The 25,348-nt window shown below is 34.6% G+C and overlaps 1 protein-coding gene across 1 annotated transcript; it reads left to right on the forward strand.

The window, feature by feature from the left end:
- Nucleotides 1–205: 205 nt before the first annotated feature.
- LOC149834231 (elongation factor G, mitochondrial-like) lies at nucleotides 206–24,615 on the forward strand. The gene is made up of 20 exons (XM_090011284.1): nucleotides 206–718; nucleotides 1,486–1,707; nucleotides 16,323–16,444; nucleotides 16,526–16,676; nucleotides 17,034–17,105; nucleotides 17,348–17,443; nucleotides 17,571–17,659; nucleotides 17,782–17,848; nucleotides 20,522–20,560; nucleotides 20,769–20,829; nucleotides 20,961–21,070; nucleotides 21,156–21,230; nucleotides 21,313–21,381; nucleotides 21,466–21,587; nucleotides 22,414–22,539; nucleotides 22,639–22,759; nucleotides 22,933–23,033; nucleotides 23,129–23,189; nucleotides 24,094–24,147; nucleotides 24,322–24,615. The coding sequence occupies exons 1-20, from the start codon at nucleotides 350–352 to the stop codon at nucleotides 24,424–24,426; spliced, it is 2,232 nt and encodes a 743-aa protein (XP_089867410.1). The 5' UTR covers nucleotides 206–349; the 3' UTR covers nucleotides 24,427–24,615.
- The last annotated feature ends 733 nt before the right edge of the window (nucleotides 24,616–25,348 follow it).

Raw genomic sequence — 25,348 nt, forward strand, 5'->3', positions numbered from 1 at the left:
TTCCTAATTAGATCCAAATTCGAATCCACCCAATTCTTGCTGAGGCCCAACCCCTTAACACCCCTATACCCAGCAAGTTGACAAGCCTAGTGAGCTTTTCAGAACAAGCGATCTAGACCGTCTTTGGTTGCTAATAACTTACTGCTAACCTGAATCCGGATCTAACCAGGATCCGACCCGTTAGTAGGAGCAGATGCCCTTAAACCACATGTGAGTCCACGCTTTGGGGGAGTTGGGGTTCAAGGCTCCCTTGCTCTTCCCGCCGTCGCCCTCGAGCCTGCCCCAACCAGCTGCGGCAGAGAGAGAGAGAGAGAGAGAGAGAGAGAGAGAGAGAGAGAGAGAGAGAGAGATGGGTGGTGGCAAGAGGGCCATCCTTCTCGTGGTGAGGGTGGGGGGAGGAGGAGGAGGCCGAGGTGGGTGGTGTGTCCGAAGGGGCTTCTCCTCGTCATCGTCCTCCGCCGCTTCCAAGGAGTCCCCATCGGCGTGGTGGAAGGAGTCGATGGAGCGGATGCGCAACATCGGTATCTCGGCGCACATCGACTCCGGCAAGACGACGCTCACCGAGCGCGTCCTCTACTACACGGGGAGGATCCACGAGATCCACGAGGTTCGGGGGAGGGACGGCGTCGGCGCCAAGATGGACTCCATGGACCTCGAGAGGGAGAAGGGCATCACCATCCAATCCGCCGCCACCTACTGCACCTGGAACGACTACCAGGTCCGCCCTCTCTCTCTCTCTCTTAAGTTTTCTTGATTTTCGGGAGTATTTCTATGCACCCACTTATCCATAAATGTGGAAAACGTGTTTGGATATCGGATGGTAACTACGCGATGCAATATCCCAACTTGACGCACTTTTTTGGTCAAATGGTTGCATACAGAAGTTCTGGATAAGTTGGTGCATCCACTTATTGATAAAATTGTGAAAAGCTTGGATAACAAAGCACCAAGAGAAACCCAAATTGTGTCACAATTTTGTAGGTAAAGTGGTGCATCGAAAGAGCTGCTTAATATCTTTATTACCCACAATTTTGGTTCATATGATGGGTTTTGAGATTCTATGACGATTGACAGGATGTGTTGGTTATCCTTCAGAAAATCACACTAAAGCCGGTTTTTGGGTGCATCCATTTATCTGCAAAAAATGGGATGAGTTTAGATGTTGTGTATTGCATCACATTAGAAAATCCCAGCTTATCCTTCTGTGGATGAGTGGGTATATTCAAATCCCCCCTAGGGAAGATATTTCTCTTGTATGCTTTTCATTTCATTTGTCAAATTGCTTCAGAAAGAATGAAGAAAAGACGGAATCCTCCCGATGTGTTTGTTGCTGTTTCCAATTCCTAATTCATGCCTATGGATAAATTCTATGCTACTAGTCCTAAGCTCTCTAATTGGATATAGCTTACTGTGTCTTTGTAGGTTAATATGATTAATTTCTATGCAACCAATTCTAATTGGAGATAGTTTTCTGTGGTTTTGTAGGTTAATATAATTGACACCCCTGGTCATGTGGATTTCACCATTGAAGTAGAAAGGGCATTGCGTGTTCTTGATGGTGCCATACTTGTCCTCTGTAGTGTTGGTGGAGTGCAAAGTCAATCCATAACTGTTGATCGCCAGATGCGTCGATATGAAGTCCCAAGACTGGCATTTATAAACAAACTTGATCGAATGGGGGCTGATCCTTGGAAAGTTCTTGGCCAGGTATTTATGGGTAAAAAGAGATAGAAAATTTGATTAACAGCTCAATTTAATTACTGTACTTGTTATTTTGGTTCCCAAGGTGAGCCACTACATATCTGGCATGACATGGTTGTGGTTTTGTGTAAACTAGATAAATATGAGAACCTTTTCTCAACTTTACATGCACTTAACATTGGTTTTGTATCCTGATTGTGGGAATCAGTGGCAGAGAATTTTTAGCTTGTTCCAACCATCCCTTGTGTCTGTGAGAAAATGACTAGTGAATCCATCATCCCTATGGGAATTGAAGTTTTTGGGAAGACCGTTGAATGAACAGTACCTTTATTGAGTTAATTACAATTAATGTAAAGCATTCATCTGGAAAGCTGGAATTTATAGAATTGTGACAGGCAGAAAAGTTTGATCTTCTCATTTATGACCACAGACATTGATAGCACCTGCTTTTATCTGTGTGTGTGTGTGTGTGTGCTTGTGTTTTTGCAAGTGTATGTGTGTGTGTGTGTGGGTCTGTATGCATGTGTATGGATGTGCATGCATGTGTGTGTGTGTGTTGACATATAATAAGTTAGATCATACATACACAACACACACATGAATGGACTGACTTCCTATCTGTCTACATACATAGAGACATAAACTTACATACATATACATAGGTGTATGTGCGTGTTCAGAAGTGTGTTGTTTTGTTAGTTTTCACATTAGTAGAAAATAAAACTTCAAATCCATGCCAATATCTGTGTTTTCCTTAATTTCATTTTTCGTGTACTTTGCATTTTGCTTAGTCTTTCATTTTCTCCTTTGCTAATATAAAGCTAAAATCGTGTATGAAAGTGAAAATCTATGAGCAAAGGAAAATGGGAACCTTATTGTTTTGTAATTTATTGAGTCTCAGCATCTTAGTGATGCTATATAAGGTTTGAAAGAGAATAATACATATTTGCATTGATCTTGGTTAGCATTGTAAAGATTCAAAGAAGCCTTCAATCACGAACCAAAGTGTTCACCAATAACAAGTGAATAAACACAAAAGTGTTCTCTAAGGAACACACTCACAAAGCCAACAAAGGGGTACATACAACAAGGCTCACAATATAAATAATAACACTTTATTGAATATCATAAGTATGCAAAAAGCATACTTTTACAAGGAGGAGAAGACCCCTATTTATATACACAAGGGGGGGAGTAGAGAGGGTTAAAAGAGTGAGAGACAAAGGGACCTCCCAATGGCTGGATTTCTAGTCATTGGGACCTAGTCAACTTAGGTTTACTAAGTCATAAGAAAGAAAGAAAGAAAGAAAAAAATAATATATATATATATATATTTATGTATATATATATATATATATATATATATATATATATATATATATATATATAAAATTTAATATTCTCCCTCTTACTTACAGTTTAATCACTGAAAGTTTGCCTAGAAGGAAATGAAACCTAGGGGAAGAGAGATGTTTGGTGAAGCACATAGTGGCAATCCATCTCGATGTGATTTGTTCTTTCGTGAAAAGTATATCTAGTAAAGTCATCCACAAATATAATGTAACATACATATCCACCTTTCGACAAAATTGGTGTTGGACCCCAAACATTTGAAGGAACTAACTCAAGAGATCTAGACAAAATAAAAGTTCTATTATTGAATGGTAATCTCTTCATTTTTCCCCATAACAGAGTCTTCATAAGTAAAATTATTAACATTAAATTTTTTTTTCAAATTTGAAAAATATTGGATTTTAGATACATTTGAATGTCCTAATTTTTTATGCCATAAATTTAAATCCAATTTTTTGCACATTACAACAAAAAATATCTTTGGGTATCTCTAAAAAAATCATATAGTAGAGACCTCCTTCTCTAAGGCCTTACTTAATCAACTTCTGTGACTGTCGATCCTGCACCAAACATTCATTTGAAGAGGAGATATTACAACCATAATTAGATATTTGAGAGATAAATAAAAGAATTAAATTTAATTTAGGAATGCATCTAATTTTTGGGATAAAGAACCTTTTTGAGTTTGATTTTTTTTTTAAATTTTCTATTCTTTCGATTTAAAGAGATGTACCATTTGTCGCAAAAACTTTTGACTCGAGTTGTTATGGCATTCAGATAAAATATCATGATTTGGGGTCATGCGAAAAGATGCACTAGAATCAAGGAGCCAAGAAAATTTGCCGGGGTTAGAGTAGGATGAGACCGTGACTCCAGTTGAAGAAGATGATCTTCTAAGAAAGGGTTGAAGAACTTCAACTAATTGAGATAAGGATTTGGATGTCTTGAGAGTTGTATCAATCACAACCACCTTCTTTTCCATGTAGTTCTTGTCCTCCCTTCTTAACTTAGAGCACATAGGTTTAATATGCCTATGTTCATGATACCAATCATAAATGACTTTTCTTTTGTCATATTTATTTCCTTGTCTCCCAAAGTGTGGTGGTTTATACTCACGAGTGTAAGATCTTGACCTAGAGACGACCAAAACATAATTTTCTTCATTCTTGGTAATACGTCTTTAGACACATTTTTTTCATACTTAACTCTTCAATGATATCTACTATAGAGGGAATTTTTCCTTTATGAACGTGAGCCAATTTGGTTGACCTAAATTCTGTTCTCAAACCATTTATAAATTGGTAAAAGTACTTTGTATCAATTTGCTTTTGTCAGAGTTCAATATCCTTGGAGGAATGCCATTTTGGCTTAAGAAGAGCCGATTCTTTCCAAAATTTAGACACCTCTTTGTATTATTATCTAATACTTTTCTCTCCTTGAGTCATAGTTCGAACTTTGTCTAATAAGTTGTACACATAAGCAATATCCTCGAGGGAATACATATTTTTGGGGTATTCCCATGCTTTGTTAGTATGCTCAAACTTTGCAAGACTTTAGCATTTCTTAATATCTACACTATTAATAAGCCAAAACATGATTTTGGCATGTTCCATTCTCCGTTCTTTCCGTTTTTTCTCATAGCTAGCTATGACTTTTGTCTTTTCTCCATTCGAAAGAGGAACTTCTTTTTCGTTTTTTACCTTGGTAAAGACTAGTTTAGGCTCCGGATTGGAACCATCCATTAATCCCCACAAACCTTTCCGCCAAATATGATGCTTCATAATAGAAGACCATGTTAAAAGGGCACGATTGTGACACTCCTTGTCATCTAGTTCAAGATTTCCCTTGAATCCAAGCTGCACAACGATCACGAACCTTCACGAAGTACAAACTTGAACCAAAAAATCCCAAGACTAAAAAAAGGCAAAATATCGAGGAAGATTTCTTGGCTTTGGTACCATGTAATGAAATATGCGAAAATACAAAACAAAAGCCTCTAAGAGCTTACAAGATCATAAACACAAAGTGCACATGCACATACACAAGTCCAACTAAGGGACAATACAAGAGCACAAAGGGACTGCCCAAGCTCTAAGCGCATACAAGACAACAAAGAATTAAAAAGAGAAACACAAGAATATAAAAAATATATATTTTATTGAGAATGAATGCTTAAGAGAAGCATCAAGGAATAAAAGGGGACAAAGCCCCTATTTATGCACATACAAGAGAGAGGGCGACCATATGAGAGTTATGACCGTTGGTATAACGACCACAAACTAAGCTTCACAATTTTTGCGATTTTTTTAAATGAATAAATAATTTTAAAACATTACGGAAAGATATCCTAGGGACTCGGGGCGCATTACAGATTTAATATACACAACCCAACATACATCCCACATATATAATAAATCAAATCATGAATTTAAATTGAATTGAATTTAATTAAAAAGTCCTTATTTAGGGTTCAACAAGTTCCTCAAAACAATAAACTCCCAACTTGTCAGAATACAGTCCACCAAAAACATAACTCTCGATCCCTCCAACAAACCGATTCCACTATCATTGTGCCTCATTACTTGAAAAAGGTTTTTAAAAACGAGGTAAGAACCAAAGCTCTCGTACGAGACCCTCTCAAAATTCAATAGTAAGAAAAATAATATAAATCAAATCAAACATTAGTTTAAGAGGGTTCTACTAATATCACATATTCTGAACATGCTTGCAATATAAGCAGTTCAATTTAAACAACCAACAATCTCATGCTAAATTAAACATTTTAGGGATGCATGAATCAATGCAACATGCATGAATGACTTTTTAACTTTAATTATCAGTATTTTTTTGTATGCATGTCCTTATTTAAATGCAACACATTTAAGTTTTCACTTGTATAAAACCCATGGATAATCAAAAGGCCCAAATTCTCGAGGTTCAAAGCAGTTCTCGGTGATATCTTAACACATAATTTTGTATTTTATTAATTGTGTCCTATACATTGTTAAAATGTATCATTCAACATTTGTAATAGTATATATATTTTATATATATAAAGTATAATACATATTCATATATGGTATATATGCATATGTATTATCCTAATTATATATATAAAATATATATTTCTCTATTTATAGGCATAGGGGTAGTTTAGACATTTCCAGTTTTACGCATATTCCATTTGGAATATGTTTGTAATTTTATCTTTTATTTTATTTTTTATTTTTTCCTTATTCGTGGTTTGCGCAACCTAGGGTGGCTCCCCAAAGAGTCGTTGGGGAGCCCCCAACGGTCACAAATGTGACCGTTGGGGGCTCCCAACGACTCCTTTGGGAGCCCCCTAAGTGGCTCCTTTCTTGTGTTATAAATAGGGGTCTCCCCCTTTGTTTTTCCATATTCTTGAGGGAGCTTATGCTCCATTGTAATGGGGTTTTTACCCCTTCTCCATTATTCTTCAATGATATGCAACTTATGACTTTATGTCATATTTTTCCCTTTTTATGGGTTTTATGTGTTAGCACATTATGTGCTTATGTTGTTTCCCTTTAATGGGTATATTTGCACTCCACGTGCATAAGTATGGGTTCATTATTGAACCCAACGTATTCCAAGTCACTTTCTAACATGGTATCAGAGCAAGGTTGAGATCGAGTTGCTCTTTGGTGCATCGGGAAGCGTGATATTCAAGAATTTGTTAAAGAAAAATGGTGAAGTATTCATTTCTCTCTATTGTCTTTCTTATAGTTATTCGGTATGCATTCTATTTCTTTGAGTATTGTATGAAGAATGAAATATGTTCTTTTCTTTATGTGTGATTTTTGTCATTATGTCTTTTTTGAGTTTCTTGCTACTCCATTAAATCGTTTTCGTATGTTTTTCTTTGAAAAACTTTAAATGATAACTTGTTTGGCGAAAAATTAGATATATGATTGCTCAAAACTTGCTTTAATGGGTCGGTAAAAATTTATGACCGTTGGAACTTTGAATTTACATTTTAAACCTAACCTTGTTTATGAAAATACCTTTATATGAATGTTTAGTCTTTAAAGAAAGGTATGTTAAGATTAAAATGCTTGTGAAATATAGTTTTTTGAAAAATGTTTGGCATATATGAAAAATTCCATATTATGTGTCCGTTTTATATGAGCAACATTTAATTAAGAAAGTTTTTTTTTTTAATACCGGTTGAATTAAGTTTTAAAATGGTCTTATGGAATATGGTGATTTTCTTTCCATCTTTACACTCTTAAGGATGTTTTCAACATTTAGAGAGTTCTCTCTCTTTTCAATAAGAGACATTTATATTTTTATGTTGTGATTGTCTCTTGTGGGTTTTGGTGTTTGCCCTTTTGTTTGTTCATTAGTGAATGTTGTAAGTGCTTAATGCACTCTTTTGCTTTTCCGCATATTTCATTACAAAAGTTATGGTCTTCACTAATGTTTATTGTGTACTTATTTCATTAGGAGTAGGTAATAATCTATTAAGTCATGTTTTTCGATAAAACTTAAGAGTGTTAAATTTTTCCTCAATAAATGTTTACTTTTTATTTAAGCCATAGTACAATCTTATTTATCATAAGGTTTTGTTAATGAATCTATTTTGTTGGGATTTCTTCCACTTTAATGGAGTTTTCTCCTTCTTTGGGAGTTGTATATGTTTGTTTGTTCAAACTCTCCTTAAGGAGCCTTTCGGTCCTTATAATCTTCTTGTGAGTATATACTCTTTTATGAAGATTTCATGATTGTTTATCATTTTTAAGTTGAAATAGTAGATTTCATAAGTTTTTCGAAATTCACCATCTTTATGAATGCCTATATTGGCCTAAGTTTGTTATTTTTGAACTTCACCAACTTCACTGTTTAATTGCACCTTATGTCTTTCATAGTTAAGGCTTATTTGTTCCAAATCGGTTCATACACATGATGTTGCTTAATATTTCATGTTATGTTGCATAGTAAGCCTTTTTTGGTGTACAAGACTTCTTTTGAAGATTAAGCATAATTCGTGGTTATGCAAAATTGTTTTGATGGATTATATTGGACCTTTGATTCAATTTGTTAATCGGTCCTCTTTGTAAAAATTTTTTATTTGGAAAATGATTCCTTATGTGTTTATTGCCCTTTTGTGGCATTTATGTTTGTCCATCACATGTTATTTAATGCATCATTGTTTTTGTTGAGGTGAGTTATGGGCACCTCGTGTTATATCATTTTAGATTGTCCAAATTGCCATATTATAGATGGTGGTTGAGGTGAGTTATGGGCACCTTGGGACTCTAGAATGATTTGGTATATGATCTCTAATTATGAGTGTGACACTCGTTGTTATGTCTTTTTAGATTGTCCACTTACCATATTATAGATGGCGGTTGAGGTGAGTTATGGGCACCTTAGGACTCTAGAATGATTTGATATATGAGTGTGTCACTAGTTTGTTCTTGTGCCATTGATATTATGGATGCTTCTAAGTAAATGTGATGGACATATGGTATTTGAAAACCTTAAATGTTTTAAGGTACATTTAAAATCAAGATGTTTTGGGATTATAGCCCAACCTTTTATTTGTTTATGAATCTTATGAGTGCATTTGCACATTTGTGATTCCGTATGTTGTGCACATGTGTTCTTGTGATTTTGCACAAGTATTCTAAGTGTTCTTGGTGTGTGTATGTTCACACATTTGTTCTCAAGAATTTTATTTTATCGATTATAGTATCTTGTTGAAGATATTTTTTACATGCATGTTATTGTTATGAGAATTCATTTTAAAAGGAGTATTGTTTTATTTGAGGTTTATTTTCATTACAAGTTTATTGCCTCAAAAGTCTTTTCCTTTTATGCCCATTATCTAAGTGTCATCATATGTAGACAAGAATTTTATTACACCTTCGTGTGTTTTTAGCCCTTTGTTGGCTTTTTGCTCTCTTGGTCTAGTAGCTGAACACACTTGTCTTGAGTGTTTTTATATGTAGACAAGACACGTTGATTCACATCATGGTGTGATTTTTAGCCTATGTTGGCGTTTGTGTCCTTGTTCTAGTCGCTTAGATGTATGCCCATGGTTGGCTTATTTCACTCATTTCAAGTGCCATCATATGTAGACAAGAGATGTATTATGTGTTAGCCCATGGTTGGCTTATTACTCTTGTTCTAGTAGCTGAACATACTTGGTTTTAAGGGTATTTTTACGTAGACAAGAGATACTTTTTAGTCCATGTTGGCATGTATGCTCTTGTTCTTGTCGTAGATGCACTTATGTCAAGTATTATTATATGTAGATAAGAGGTTCTTTTACACACCTTTGTGTGTGTCTTTGGCTTTTAATGGCTTTATATTCTTGATCTAGTAGCTTATACACTTGATTTATGGGATTTTGGAGAACTAATGAGGAAGTTGTTTGTAATGGATGAACTATTATTGAAATTTGCAAAATTCCATTCATGACTTGTGTTTTTCAAGTGAATCATCTTTTTGATATGCATATCAAGTTGATTTCTTAGCATTTAATCTATATATTAAGTGCTTATGGTTTTTGCCACCCTTATATGTAAAATATGTTTTTTTTTGTCAATTAAGTGTGACTTTCATAAATGATTTTAAAAACCTTGTGAACTCTTGGGTTTATTTTACCTAAAGTATGCTTGGAGACTTTGTTTCTCTTGTTTGGCACTTCATTACATGTTTGAAGCATGATCATTAATGAGTTCTTTGAGTATTAATTCATTTAATGATAAGTATATGCATATGCTCTTTATGGTCTTTCTTGGGTTCTCATTCAATAAAGCATATGTATTTTATGCCTCTTCGTAGGCTTCTTGTGGTATCCCTTCATGGATCATTTTGTTATTCCTCATTATGGGGTTATATTTGTCCAATGTTGGACCTTATGAATGCATTATGCATTCTTGCAATTTATTTTTGCATAATGTGCTTCCGCTCATTTTTGTTTTAACATAATGTATGATTTAAAAACTTTGGTTTTCTAAATTTTTCGTTTCATGCTAAAGTAACTATCATATTATACATAAATTTTGCACCTTGTTAGGAATGTTCTTTTTTGAGTAAAGTGCAAAGGTATTTTTTACTTGTTCTTTGTTGTTTTCTTTTCTCAGGATCTTGAAGATAAGAGAAAAGGAAGTCCCTTGGATAGAAGGTGCTCATCGATAAAGACATTGGAGGAAGATATTTACAATGGCATTCGTTCTGAAGGCTCTTGAAGCTTTGAGATTCTTCTTTTTGCCGTCTTCAACCTTTTCGTTCCCCCACGCAAAGCTTGAGGGGGGGTGTTAAAATGTATCATTCAACATTTGTAATAGTATATATATTTTATATATATAAAGTATAATACATATTCATATATGGTATATATGCATATGTATTATCCTAATTATATATATAAAATATATATTTCTCTATTTATAGGCATAGGGGTAGTTTAGACATTTCCAGTTTTACGCATATTCCATTTGGAATATGTTTGTAATTTTATCTTTTATTTTATTTTTTATTTTTTCCTTATTCGTGGTTTGCGCAACCTAGGGTGGCTCCCCAAAGAGTCGTTGGGGAGCCCCCAACGGTCACAAATGTGACCGTTGGGGGCTCCCAACGACTCCTTTGGGAGCCCCCTAAGTGGCTCCTTTCTTGTGTTATAAATAGGGGTCTCCCCCTTTGTTTTTCCATATTCTTGAGGGAGCTTATGCTCCATTGTAATGGGGTTTTTACCCCTTCTCCATTATTCTTCAATGATATGCAACTTATGACTTTATGTCATATTTTTCCCTTTTTATGGGTTTTATGTGTTAGCACATTATGTGCTTATGTTGTTTCCCTTTAATGGGTATATTTGCACTCCACGTGCATAAGTATGAGTTCATTATTGAACCCAACGTATTCCAAGTCACTTTCTAACATACATGTCCCTCAATCGACGTCAGGTATCAATACCATTAATCTGAACAATAGAAATCAACACCTAATGTCATGACGACAAGGAAATCAACATCCGTTGACGTCACTTTTTCGGTATACCAATAACTACAGATGAGTCTAACACTAATCTCAAGCAAAGTGACGTAAGTTCTCTACAACCGTGGCTAGGAACATGAATCACTCATCGGGTTCTTGGGAAAAACAATGCACACGGCGTTTAGTATTCTCACGGTCCCCCATTACTGCCATCCGAGGTTTTCACCATTTCAAAGGGCTACCAAAGAAGAACAATTATTACACTGTTTGGTCTCTTTTATCATTTTTAATCAATTAAGGGGTTCTTTACAAAAGAACAGTTATGCAAATCAACATGCATTAACAAATTCGGGCATTTGCTTGTCTATTTCAACAGTTAAAAACAATATAGAACAGTTTTGTAATGTATTTAAAACTTGTTATTAAACAACATATACGCCTGACCTTTAAAGGCCCATCAGTAGTTTATACATAACCACTACATAATTTAATAACATTTAAATGACATTGCATATTTTTGTGAACAACAATCACACATAGATATACAAGTTTGTGTTCACGGTACAACTTCAATGCATATTTATAGCACATCAATGAATGCATATTGTAACAAACAAATCAGATTTATCGTATTAGCCAGAAATCCAAACTTTGATAACCGATCAGATTCAACATCTATTAATTTTAGATTAGACTAAATATCCAAAACAGAACAGATTTAACAATTTCTAATGAATATCAGATTTACTTGGATTAAATAAATTCAAATTTAGGCAACTTAAGTGAATTCAAATTTCAATAGACATCAATAGGTAGCTAAAACAAATCAAGTTGATGACTAGATATAAAATTTGATCTATACTAACAGATTTAGGTTCATATAAACTGATTCAGACTTAACATAATAAAACAAAAACAGATTTATCAGATTCTCCAAAAAGATCAGATTGGCTTGACTAAGAAAACTCGGGTTATTTATAAAACTTTTGGGTTTCCCATACTCACGTGAAACACTGTTCTATTAACCAAAAACATAGCTGTAAATGACCCAAAATCCAGCTTTATCTACCTTAATCAGATTCCACCCGAGACCAACATTAATATATATATATATATATATATATATATATATATATATATATATATATATATATATGAAATCCAGAACTGATATGCCGACAGGCATAATTCAGTGTCAGCCCCTATGCGATTTCTAATAACAGAAAACTGATCATGTTTAGCTTTGAAAATAACCCAAAGGAGAATAAATATGTACTGAAATTTTTGTCAGGTCTTGCTGTGCATTTTCAGAACTAAGAAACCATTCAGGTCTCCCTTTTTTACTCTAAAAAACAGATGCAGCATCAAACCTTGACTGACCACCAATTCAGCCTTTATGGATTCAAAGCTTAAATATAGGCATTGATGTGCTACCAAATCAAACAAAAAAAAAATATGAGCATGCCATTAAACACATCATACACGAATTTACATGAGTTAATCTGAACATGTTCAATAAGACAGTCAAGTGTGACAACAAATCTGTGCAAAGATACAGAAATCAAACATACACAAAACAATGATCATATTTATTTGTTCTTGCTGGAACGTTAGATATTGAATTTTTAAAGCAAAATACCCATCATGGATTCAAATCAATGAAAAATGCAGGTTAAGGATGAACCCGAAAAATCGAACCCAACACAAACAGCTTTTGATTATGGCCCAGCGTGAAACCAATCCAAGAAACACACACCCAATACATTTAATCCCAAACAAAATTAATCTTGATCAGAAATAAACCCTTGATCATAACCCATGTGAATCTGACTTCTGGGCAGATTCTTTGGGTTTAGATCAATAACCCTACAAGAACCAAACTTAAACAAGGAGATATGTATATATTTTTGTGGCCTGACGTCACCTATAAAAATTACCCGATCAAGCCAAAACTAATCAGCATACATAATAAAAGCAAGCCTAACAGCAGCTTAAAACAACATACATGTGGCCAAACAGATCCTTTTAATCATATTTTTTTTTGGTGTTCAAAAACCTGTTGCGAAACCCAAACCCATACAGGCTGCGATTTCCCTAGCCTGCTGAAACCAAAACCTTACCAAGATGGGTTTGATTTCAGTTTTAGCTTTCTTAACCTTATGTAGTTCGACCCATGCTTAGCCCCTCGTTTATTGGAAGAAGAGAAGAACCCATGCCTTTTTTATGCGAACAACGAAGAGAGGAGAAGGAAACGTTGAAGGATTCCTTCTCTCTCTCTCTCAAAGTCGTGATTGAGAGAGAGAGGCTCACACCTACTTATAACCAAAATAGGACTCCTATTGATGGGACGTCCTTTTTAGAAAGTATTTTATTTTCTTAAGAAAATAAAAATCTTTTCAATCAAAACTCTAATTAAATAAAATATATATAATATCTATCTATATATATATTATCTAATGTTATTATATAATTTTTTAAAAGCTTATTTATCCATACACATATGGATCATGGGTCTCGGCCAGCGAGCCCAGGATCCATATCGGGATCCAATTAACGTCAACCACTAATATATATATTCTATTCTATCACAAAAATATATTTATTTAATAAAAAATATATTTATTAAATTTATAATTAGGTAAAAATTTGCGAGATATTACAGTTGGGGAGCCCCCAATGACTCTATGTTCAAAAGACCATAGAGCCTATGCTCTAATTCTAAATGAGAAAATACAAAAAAAGGAAAAAGAATAAAAAAGGGAAAAATTATTCCTAATGTACAGTCCCCTATGTCACAGGGACTCGGCAAAGTGGGTGCCGCACCCGCGTCGACGCGATGTGACATGGGTGCGGCACCCGGTGCGGTCAACCTGATCCTGGGTGCGTTGACCGCATCCAGAGTCATTTATGTCCAACTTTTGGACTATATATATATATATATATATATATATATATATATTTGCCGCACCCCCGCACCCAAGTTTTTTTAAAGTGCCGCACCCCCGCACCCGCACCCATGTGACATAGACAATGCCTATTACATGAATAAAATGATAAAAATACCCCTAGAGGGTATTAACCTATTACATCATTATAAATAATATATATATATATATATTATGCTTTTTATATAGGTGGGAAGCCCGTTTCCCGCAAACTCGCTTTGGAAGCGCGATACTCCTCGCTTCCAAAACTTGATGAGAATCTCGATTCTCCCATGCTTCTCCTTCCACATAGTTCATCTATTATTCTTAAATGTTCTCTCACTCTACTTTTCATGTTGTTTATGTGTTTTCTCTAATGTTATCAAAAACGCGCCATGAGGCGCGGCCCTTTGTACCTCAAGGCGCAAAATATATATATATATATATATATATTTTTTTTTACAAGACTTATGAGACATAATCAATAAGAGTTTTGTAGGTTAATCTCATATATTTTCCAGTATTTCAGTTATGTAATCAGTTTCTTAGTATATTTTTACTTTTGTTGGTTAATCTCATATATTTTTCAGTTATGTAATTAGTTTCTTAATATATTTTAACTTTTGTTGGTTAATATCATATATTTTCCAGTTATGTAATCAGTTTTTTAGTCACTTTTATATGTTAATCTCATATTTTTTAGAATAATCTCATATATTTTAACTTTTCTAGGTTAATCTCATATATTTTCCAGTTATTTCAGTTATGTAATCAGTTTCTTAGTATATTTTAACTTTTGTTGGTTAATCTCATATATTTTCCAGTTATGTAATTAGTTTTTAGTTACTTTTATATGTTAATCTCATATTTTTTAGAATAATCTCATATATTTTCCAGTTATTTCAATTTTGTAATCAGTTTCTTAGTATATTTTAACTTTTTTTGGTTGATCTCATATATTTTCCAGTTATGTAATCAGTTTTTTAGTTACTTTTATATGTTAATCTCATATTTTTTAGAATAATCTCATATATTTTAACTTTTGTTGGTTAATCTCATATATTTTTCAGTTATTTCAGTTATGTAATCGGTTTCTTAGTATATTTTATCTTTTGTTGGTTAATGTCATGTGTTTTCCAGTTACGTAATCATTTTTTAGTCACTTTTATATGTTAATCTCATATTTTTTAGAATAATCTCATATATTTTAACTTTTGTCGGTTAATCTCGTATATTTTCCAGTTATTTCAGTTATGTAATCAGTTATTTAGTATATTTTAACTTTTTTGGGTTAATCTCATATATTTTCCAGTTATATAATCAGTTTTTAGCAAGGTTGTCAGACTAGGAAGCGAAAACGGGAAACAATACGGGAAGCGGAAGCGATGTATTTTAAAATGTATAGGAAGCGGGAAGCGAGGAATACTAAAAAAGAAATATAAGAATTGAATGAGAATCAAAATGAAACACAAATAAAAACTAAAATAAAGTGATAATATTAAATTTCATGATTTTTTTAGTGTAAGAATTAAAATTTTAAGAAAATCTAAAAATGATGACTACCAATTTAGAGAAAACACATGAAAGTGAGTGAGAAGCGAGAGAAAACACATAAAAAAATATGAAAAGTTGAGTAGGAGAACATATAAGAAGAATAGATGAAGCATGTGAAAAGCATAAGAGAAGCGTGGGGGAATCGAGGTTCTCGTCAAGTTTCGGAAGCGTGGAGTATCGTGCTTCCGAAGCGAGCTTCCCACCTATCTAAGAAGCTTCCGGTAACTCTGGTTTTTAGTTACTTTTATATGTTAATCTCATATTTTTTAGTACTTATTTGAGATTTTCTATTTCTTATTGATTGTTATTTAATCAATAAAGCATTTCTTTATTTATTTGTATTTTTAGATATTTTTTTTATAATTTTTTTTAGGTTTTCAATTTTTTTTGAGGCTTACTCTTTACTCCTCGAGGCTTACGCCTCGCCTCGGTTTTTGGTGGAGCGCCTCGCTACGCCTCAACGTCTTTCACAACACTGGTTTTTCTCTTATGCTTCTCACTTAGTTCCATGATGTTTCTCTAAATTTACGGTCATCGTTTTTAGATTTTGTTAAAAATTTAATGCTTAGAGTAAAAAATCATAAAATTTAAGAATAGTTACTTTTATTTTAGTTTTTATTTGCGTTCCATTTTGATTTCCATTCAATTATTATATTGTTTTTTTTATTCTTCACTTTTTGCTTCCTATACATTTTAAAATGCATCGCTTTTCGCTTCTGCTTCTCGTTTCGTTTCCCGTTTCTGCTTCCTAGTCTGGCAACCTTGATCTTAACATACATATGCACTTATTTTTCTCCTGATCTATTGCTTCTTCTATTCTAGGCAAGGTCTAAACTCAGGCATCATGCTGCAGCAGTGCAAGTTCCTATTGGATTGGAAGAAGACTTTCAGGGGCTTGTAGATCTTGTTAATTTGAAAGCTTATTTCTTTCATGGAAACAGCGGGTTTGTCATTTAACAATCTAAAAATTCTTTATTGCACTTTTAAAATTGTTATTTGCTTAATAATTTTCTGGCACTATGCAGTGAAAAAGTTGTTACTGCTGATGTTCCTTTCGACCTGGAAGATTTGGTAGCAAAGAAGAGACACGAGCTTATAGAATTGGTCTCTGAAGTGGATGATAAACTGGCTGAAGCTTTCCTCAATGATGAACCAGTCTCTCCTAGTGATCTTGAGGTTTATGAGTTTTCCTTCTCATCCTTTTGCATATTGTTCCTGATTTGCTTTCCAGTGTCATATTCTGAGATAGCTTGAGCATAAGTTTTAATTTTCTGTGCTGCAGCACATGTGGATTTGCTTCACATTTATGTGCTGCAAAGTGTCATACAATGGATATGATTAAGTTACTGTATCAATGCCAAAATATAGTGGTTTATGTTAGCTGATGCATGCCTAACTGAGGCCCCTCATGCTTGGGATTTTCCATCTCAATTATAAGTTAATGATACCTATCGTCATGTTCACTAATGTTATTTCTTTCCTTGTGCAAATCATCTATTAACTTATATTTCACTCCTGAAATCTGTCTATCAGATGGCTATCCGCAGGGCTACAATAGCTCGTAAATTTGTTCCTGTATTCATGGGTAGTGCCTTCAAAAATAAGGTAATTCTTCATTCTTGTTTCTTTTCTTTGCATTTGGAGAAAGTATATGCCATAGTGTGGTTTTTCTTCAAGGAATCATAGAGCTGATAGACTTAATCAATTTTAGAATGTCAACAAACTTTCGCTTGGGAATTAGTATGTTTATGGTCTTGTTTCTTGGAAATTTTAATTTTTATGTGGAATTAATTGTGCTTTTCAGGTTGAAGATGCATATATAATTTAATGAGTTCTAATTTGTACAGGGAGTACAACCTCTTCTTGATGGGGTGATAAACTATTTGCCATGCCCCACTGAAGTTGATAATCATGCCCTTGACCAAACAAAGAACGAAGAGAAGGTCTAAACAACGTATTTAATGACAATGCAGCCAGAATACTTTTTTGTTTCTTTACGGTGTTCTTGCTGCAAGCTTTATCGCCTAGATTAGGAACTAAAGCGTATCTGATGGGTTTTATATGATGTAGGTTACACTATCAGGAACTCCGGTTGGACCTCTTGTTGCACTAGCGTTCAAGTTGGAAGAAGGGCGTTTCGGCCAGCTTACATATCTTAGGTGGTTGATTTGTGTATGGATTATGTTACAAACTGAAGTGGCATTGTTTGCTGAATTAATATTATTTTTACATTGAGTTGCTCGCACATGCTGACAGGATACTATTTGTTTTGTTGTGGCAGAATTTATCAGGGTGTCATACGAAAGGGTGACTTTATGGTCAATGTTAATACTGGCAAGAAGATTAAAGTAAGTCATGTCTTGAATATGTTGTTCCCCACCATATCACTTGTTTTGACATCAGTTAGATATTTTATTTTACTAATTCCTACTCTGATGTAAAATATAAATACAAAAAATACATTTTATTGGATTTATGATTGGCTGATTAAGGGCATGTTTGAAAGTGGGAAAGATGTAGGAAAAGTGATACAACGTGAACAATTCGTACAGTTTTTCTGACCCTTCCAAACAAGAGAAAATTTCTCTCTGAGAGAGTTTTTCTAAAAGTTACATTTTTTTATAGGAAACATTCCTCTAGGGAGAGGGGTGAGGAATGTTTCCAGAAAATTTTTATGGGCCCTCTCTCTCCATCTCACCACCATCACCACCACCACCATCCATCTCCACCACTGCCACCCACCACTACACCACCATCCTTCTCACTACCACCGGGGGTTGGAGACAAAGAGAAAGAGATGGAACTTGGTGGACTTCATGTCTTCGGGCATGACGAAGAGAGGGGCGGAGAAGATGAGGTTGGACCAGCCGTCACTTGCCAAAGGGGAAGTTGTAAAAGTATCTTCAACAAGATACTATGATCAAGACCTTAATACTCTTGACGATAAGCACGTGCACACATGCACAATAAGAACCCTTTAGAACACTTGTGCACAAAGGCATAATCCACCAAATCTCACAAATGCACACAAGCATAGAAATAAGGAGTTTGTATTGAAGAATTTGGAGAGCATAAGCTCCAAAAAGACCCCTATTCATAACACAAAAAGGGGGCCTTGGAGAGGCCCCAATGTGATCGTTGGAGCCTCTCCAACGGTCACAAATGTGACCGTTGGAGGGGCCCAACGATCATATTGGGTCCCTCCCAAGGCAATCCAAAAATAAAAAAATAAAGAAATAAAAAAGAAAAGGTAAAAAAATAAAAAGGAATTACATGCACATTCCAAATGGAATATGCGCAAAAATAAAAAAGACTAAAATACCCCTACGGCTGATATATATTTATATATATATATAATAAGATAGATACATATACATATATATTATATATATATGTATATGTATATGTATCTTTCTTTATATATATAAAATATATATATGGACATTACAATGATAATGGATTACAATTTAATAGAAGTGTGGGAAGCTGAGGTAGGCGGGGGAGTCGCAAACAGTCTAGAAGAAGAGGAGGGAGGAGGAGGTGATCTTTGGGAGGTCACCGAGGTAGCAGTGGAGGTCGTCGGAGCACTCGTGGCCAAGGAGGTTGTTGCCGTAGCCATGAGTTATGCAGACAATGCCGTGGATGGGGCCAATCGATGGGCCAATGCCCAAAAGGGAGAAGACAACGAAGAAGAATCATCACCACCACCAATTCCTCCTCCTCCTCTTCTTCTTCTTCCCTTCATTTTTCTAACATTTTTCCTTTTATTTTTCTCATGCTACACAAACAAGTGAAAATGTTTCATTTAGAAAAATTATCATATCAAAACTTCTCATAGGCAAAATTTTCTTTTCCTATGAGAGTTTTTCTTGCTTCCAAACGTGGCCTAAGTCTAAAATGAAATTTCCATCTTGGTGCTAATTATTGATTAGAGATGGAAGGAGTTATAAGATCTAGGACCTTTTGGACGTTCATCTTTGATCTTGAATCAATGATTTTCCTACAACATAAATGCATATGTTTATATGAAAACATGGGAATTGATCTAATATTGTTGGACCAAATTGCACGAAGCTGGTTTCATATTTCTACACTTGCAAAAAATATACTTGAATCAAGTGGATAAAAGCTTTTAATGAAACCCCTTTAGTTTTTTCTATGAATAAGATAGGCTGAAATTGGCATACAGAATTCCATTTCTGAATTGACGGCTACTGACACCTTGTGAAGTACCCTCACATAAAACATTGTAGGGTTCATTAACTCAATAATTCCCCTACTAGGGCAAATTTTGGTCTGTAGAACCACGACAGACATTGGTTGGAACTATATGGATCCACTCCCTTTTCAAATGCAATTATGACACATTAAAAAGAGGAGTTGGTATTTAACATATCTCTGTATTTGTGCACAATGCACAATGCACAAAATCACAAATGTTGTGCTTTTGGATTTATTGAAAAGGAATATCTAGGGATATTTTCAGAAAGTTTGCACATTCTTGGAATGTTATTCACAAAATATTGGTAAAATGTATTCAGGAGGAAAGAAAGAGAACAATAAAAATTGTTTCCATGCATCATGTGTAATATTCTTTTTTATTTGTTCGAAGAAAGGCCATGTTAATCTGTACAATTCTTACACTGACCATGTTTGCATGCATTGAAATTCTGAAATTGGGTTCTGGTGCTCACGTATGCATGGTCTGGCATTTTTTCATGTCTATCTACATTAGGCTGGTTGTTACCTTGTATCTGTGCATCATTGAATAACACCCCTAGGTTTTAGTGAAAATCGGCGCCAATTGTCTTGTAGAAGCTGAAGCTATATTTGTTATCAATTAGCAGCTAAGGATACTATTTGATCATTCACAATTCTTCTTGCTGGCCTCAATATTGACATTAATCAAATTATTGAATTGTATTGTTTCTGTGTAACCCTGTTGGTTTTCTTCTTAATGGGTAAATGCGAAAGATTCCTGTTTTGCACTTACTTGCATTTGATTATTATCATTTATTCAGGTTCCTCGCCTAGTTCGGTTGCATTCTGATGAGATGGAGGTTAGTCTATCTACTGGATACATACATTACAGTTTTTTATATTATCATGACTCAAATCTTTTTGATCCTTTTTTTTTCTGTGTCTTTATGATTATATTGTTACCATTAGTGCTATTGCCTTTTAGTAGTGTTTCCTTTCATTTTTTTTGTCCAGCTTGTCACATTGCTAATTACACTTGAAGAGTATCTGATTTATTGGAATTTGCAGGATATTCAAGAAGCTCATGCTGGGCAAATTGTTGCTGTATTTGGTGTAGATTGTGCATCTGGCATGTATCATTGATTATTTTCTTCATTTTCTCTACTGAGCTTTCTTAGTCTGTGAATCTCTTTTATTGAACTTATATTTAGCCATGATTTTTTTTGAACTTATTATTCTTTTCCACTTGTATGTTATCAGGTGACACCTTTACTGATGGATCCATAAAATATACTATGACTTCAATGAATGTCCCTGAGCCAGTGATGTCTTTGGCTGTTTCACCAGTGTCTAAAGATTCTGGAGGGCAGGCAAGTGATCTTCCTCCGTGATCATCTATTGTTTGAGGAGCGGTGCATACTAACAATTTTCATTGATGCTTGGATGTGTAATCAGTTTTCGAAAGCATTGAACCGCTTTCAGAAGGAGGACCCCACCTTCCGTGTTGGTATAGATTCTGAGAGTGGACAGGCATGTTATCTTCACTTGTGTGAATTGGATTGAAGATACTTTATGTGGTTTCAAGCAGCTCATTGAATTTTTTTCCTAATAGACAATAATATCTGGAATGGGAGAGCTGCACTTGGACATATATGTTGAGCGCATCAAAAGGGAGTATAAGGTTGACTTTCCAGTTTTGATGGTTCACTTTTTTTCTTATTTATTTTTTGTTCTGATTCCTTTTTATTTTTTGATTTGTTTAAAGGTCGATGCAGTTGTCGGAAAACCTCGTGTGAACTTTAGGGAGACTGTCACTCAGCGTGCCGATTTTGATTATTTACATAAAAAGCAAAGTGGCGGACAAGGACAATATGGTAGAGTCTGTGGGTAAGCATATGAGGATATAGGAAGAAACTACTTTGATACTTTGAGATGCATTTCGTGGGGCTTCCATTGGACCTTCATTTGACTTGTAAATTTTGTGTTATCTTGGAATAATACAAAACTATTTTTTTTTTGCCCCACATTATACATCTTTGCTTGGGACTGAAGTTCCTGCAGGGTCTAACTATTTTGTTATTTGGTTTAAACTAGGATTTCTTTTTTCTGTGTTATGCTGTTGGACATCTTGCGATGAATGTCAGTATCAAATTTCTCTTGGTGAGGGAAAAATCTTACAATAAATTATATAGATATAAAGAAAATATGAAATATAAAAAGTTGAAGGTATTGTTTTTGTGATGTTGGATAACAGGAAATATTTGGTGTCATTTTTTTTCAGGTTTTTTTTTGTATTTTCTGAAAATATCATGATATTTTCAAATATTGCACTTGTAGATGATTTTGAGTTGACAGTAGAATTTGGTCAGAGGGAAACAATTTGTGCTTCTAAGTTGGTGGAAATTAAATTGGCCACATCCTTGGCTGATTCCAAACCATGGCTATGACCGTCTTCATAGCTGGAAGAAAAGCAGACTTGATATACTCTTTATTATAATGTAAAAGCGCAGAGGAACTTCCACAAATCAGTTCTCTCATAGCTTTATCTTTCCTTGGGGAATTTCATAATTTTTTATGCTTCAGATTCAGCTATAATTTTATCCCAAGAAATCGATTCGTTATCCTTTTCTGAATATTTCTTGCGTAGAAGTAGAATGGATGATTCTTTGTGCACCTATTTAAGTCAATCAGTGCATTCTATTTAATCTGGCAGGTATGTTGAACCACTACCAATTGGATCTCCTACAAAGTTTGAATTTGAGAACATGATCATTGGGCAAGTGATTCCTTCTAGTTTTATTCCAGCAATTGAGAAGGGATTTAAAGAAGCTAGCAATTCGTAAGTGGTGTCACAAAACACATTCTATGCTTACATATTTAAAGGACTACATTGTTACATTAACTATTTATGTTAACGGTTTACTTTTCCTCAATACAGTGGTTCACTAATAGGGCATCCAGTTGAATACATCCGTGTGGTCTTGACTGATGGTGCATCTCATGCAGTGGATTCTAGTGAGCTTGCTTTTAAATTAGCAGCTATCTATGCATTTAGACAGGTGGTTGCTTTTCTTGTTTAAATTATGCAAATGTCGACAATCATTTTGCTTGATTCCTTTCAGAACCTTTTTCTATCTCATGTTTAAGAGATCTTAAACAATTCTTCAAGGCATTTTAGTTCTGTCTTTTTTCCCCCTTTTTAACTTTGTTTATTGATCATTGGATGGACCAGTGTTATGCGACAGCCAAACCAGTCATATTGGAACCCACCATGGTGGTGGAGTTGAAAGTACCAACGGAATTCCAAGGTTCTGTTACTGGTGATATTAACAAGTATGTGCTTTATCAGAGTCAGTTATTATAATGTTCTATGTTTTTTATTTGTCTATATTAATAATTTGAACTGAAAATTTGGTTCTGATTTGTAGGAGGAAAGGTGTAATCGTTGGTAACGATCAGGATGGTGATGATTCTATAATCACTGCACATGTGTGTAAATACTGTTATCCATTTCTTTAATATGAAAATATGATTCATAAGCATAGAATTACCCTTGATTTCTTTCTTGGATAAGCTCATTTAGCACATCTGTTGTTGCTGCTATTCTTTCTGCTTGTATGCTCATTGGGGTACCCCACCCGGAACTTTAAAAGTCCTGATAACCCATCCAAAATTTGTTGCTCTCATACCTCCCACACGGTTCAATAAACAAGCTTCAGCAGTCAGTTCATTGGAAAGAGCTGAGGTAGTCTTGGGGTATTACATTTTTCTGTATTTTTAATTCAGCCTGCAATAAAAAGCTCCAACTATGTGTGGCAGTTTCAAAGTTTAGCTCCATCCTGCTTTCTCAGCATGTTATTCTGTACAGGATAATTTTTAGTTTCCTTTAGTTTTCCATCTTTTGCTAGCTTCCTTTATACACAGCTTTTTCTGATTATGGAATTATGAGCAGAAAAAAAATGTTTAATCTTCTTAGTTCATACATCTTTTGTTTCACTTTATTATGCAAAATTAAAATATATTTGTGTTGCTATCTTGGGTATTATGTTGTGTTGCTATCTTGGGTATTATGTTTTTTATTCGCAGCACATGCTTCACTTTGGCATTTGTTTTGCTTTGTGATCTGATCCAGTTTACATCCATTTTCTGATACATATTCACCTTAAGGGCCTATTTTTTTCAAGGTTTAGTTCTAGTGGATTCGTTGGTGGTTTTTTTCTATTACCCACACCATTGCTACTTGATGTAATCTATCTTTGGCTATCATCTGATGCATATGCAATTTCAGTTTGATCTGCAATATGCATCATTTTAAAGATAAGAATGCTCTCCTTTTCTTGTATAAATCTTGAGCCATCTTTTGGGTGACTCATTTTTTTGTCTTTATTGACAGGTTCCTCTAAATAACATGTTTGGATACTCTACATCCCTGCGCTCAATGACACAGGTGAATGTCATTGAAATTCCTGTTTACATTGATTCATGAAAGTTCTAGCTATAATTGGTATCAATATTTTATGTTTGCTTGATTTTTCAGGTTGTGTGTGTATGTGTGTGTGTTTGTGTGCATGCATGTGTGGCATTCTATGTTCAATTGTGTAATTGGCTGATCCATATCCAGGGCAAAGGAGAGTTTACTATGGAGTACAAAGAGCATTTGCCAGTGTCTCAAGATGTTCAAATGCAGCTTGTGAACAATTACAAGTCCAGCAAGGGGGCTGAGTAATGGAAGCCACAAACCAGTTGCACCTGGAAATGATCTAAGGAAGCTTGTATTTTATAATTTGAGCAATTGTCAACAACTGATCATTGTGATGACTTTGTATCAACAATAATAAATCTGGTCCTCACAGGTCATTCATGTATCAGCTGTTGAATAAATTTTGAGAAGATGATATTGATTGTAGGTTTCATATATTCCATCCATTAGATGTATTCCCATTTTATGAGTGGGATGATTTTTTTTTTGAGTATACTTAAAACTCAAGGTGCAACAGAGGAGCTTCTTTCGTGGTGGAAGAACTTGCTTATGTGAAGCACAAAGTTGCTCCTGCATCAAAATCCTGAAAAAATAGGCTAGGCTGGGATATTGCTTATTATCAGAGCAAGAAAGAGGAATTATCCAATAATGGACAAATGATGCTCCAAGCTATGATCTGTTTAAGGTATTTAGTTTCATATTGTAATTTTTTTGTTAGAATAGGGGCTTTATCTGATTAGCTTGGGTCTGCTATTTTGAAGGTTTGATCCCAGACCTACACAATGAGCTGCCCAAGCCAGGTCCAGCTGGACACAGGCCTGAGGTATGTTTGGTTTTTGGATCTTGATCCATACAGATGTTGACAGTTCCTATATGCATAAATCATACCTCAGTTGGTGGAAGAAAATAGTGATTGTGTACTGCTTCTCGATGCTAGATCAGTGTCTCATGTCTCTCCCTCGAGGGCACTCTTCAGTCTCTATGAAACGTTGGTCATAGTGACAAATTCTTGCCTTATTATTTTTATCTTGAACTTGGTTTCATAAGTTGATAATCTTGGGAAGTTTTTGCTTCCTAACCCTAATAGTCGACACCATAGAGCAAGACTCGCTTTGATTTGTTTTTTTTATGATGAGAAACTCTTGCTGAAGCAAGGAAAACCCTGGGT

This window comes from Nuphar pumila, chromosome 6 (genome assembly GCF_984573655.1).
Source record: "Nuphar pumila chromosome 6, dmNupPumi1.hap1.1, whole genome shotgun sequence".
Classification (NCBI taxonomy): Eukaryota; Viridiplantae; Streptophyta; class Magnoliopsida; order Nymphaeales; family Nymphaeaceae; genus Nuphar; species Nuphar pumila.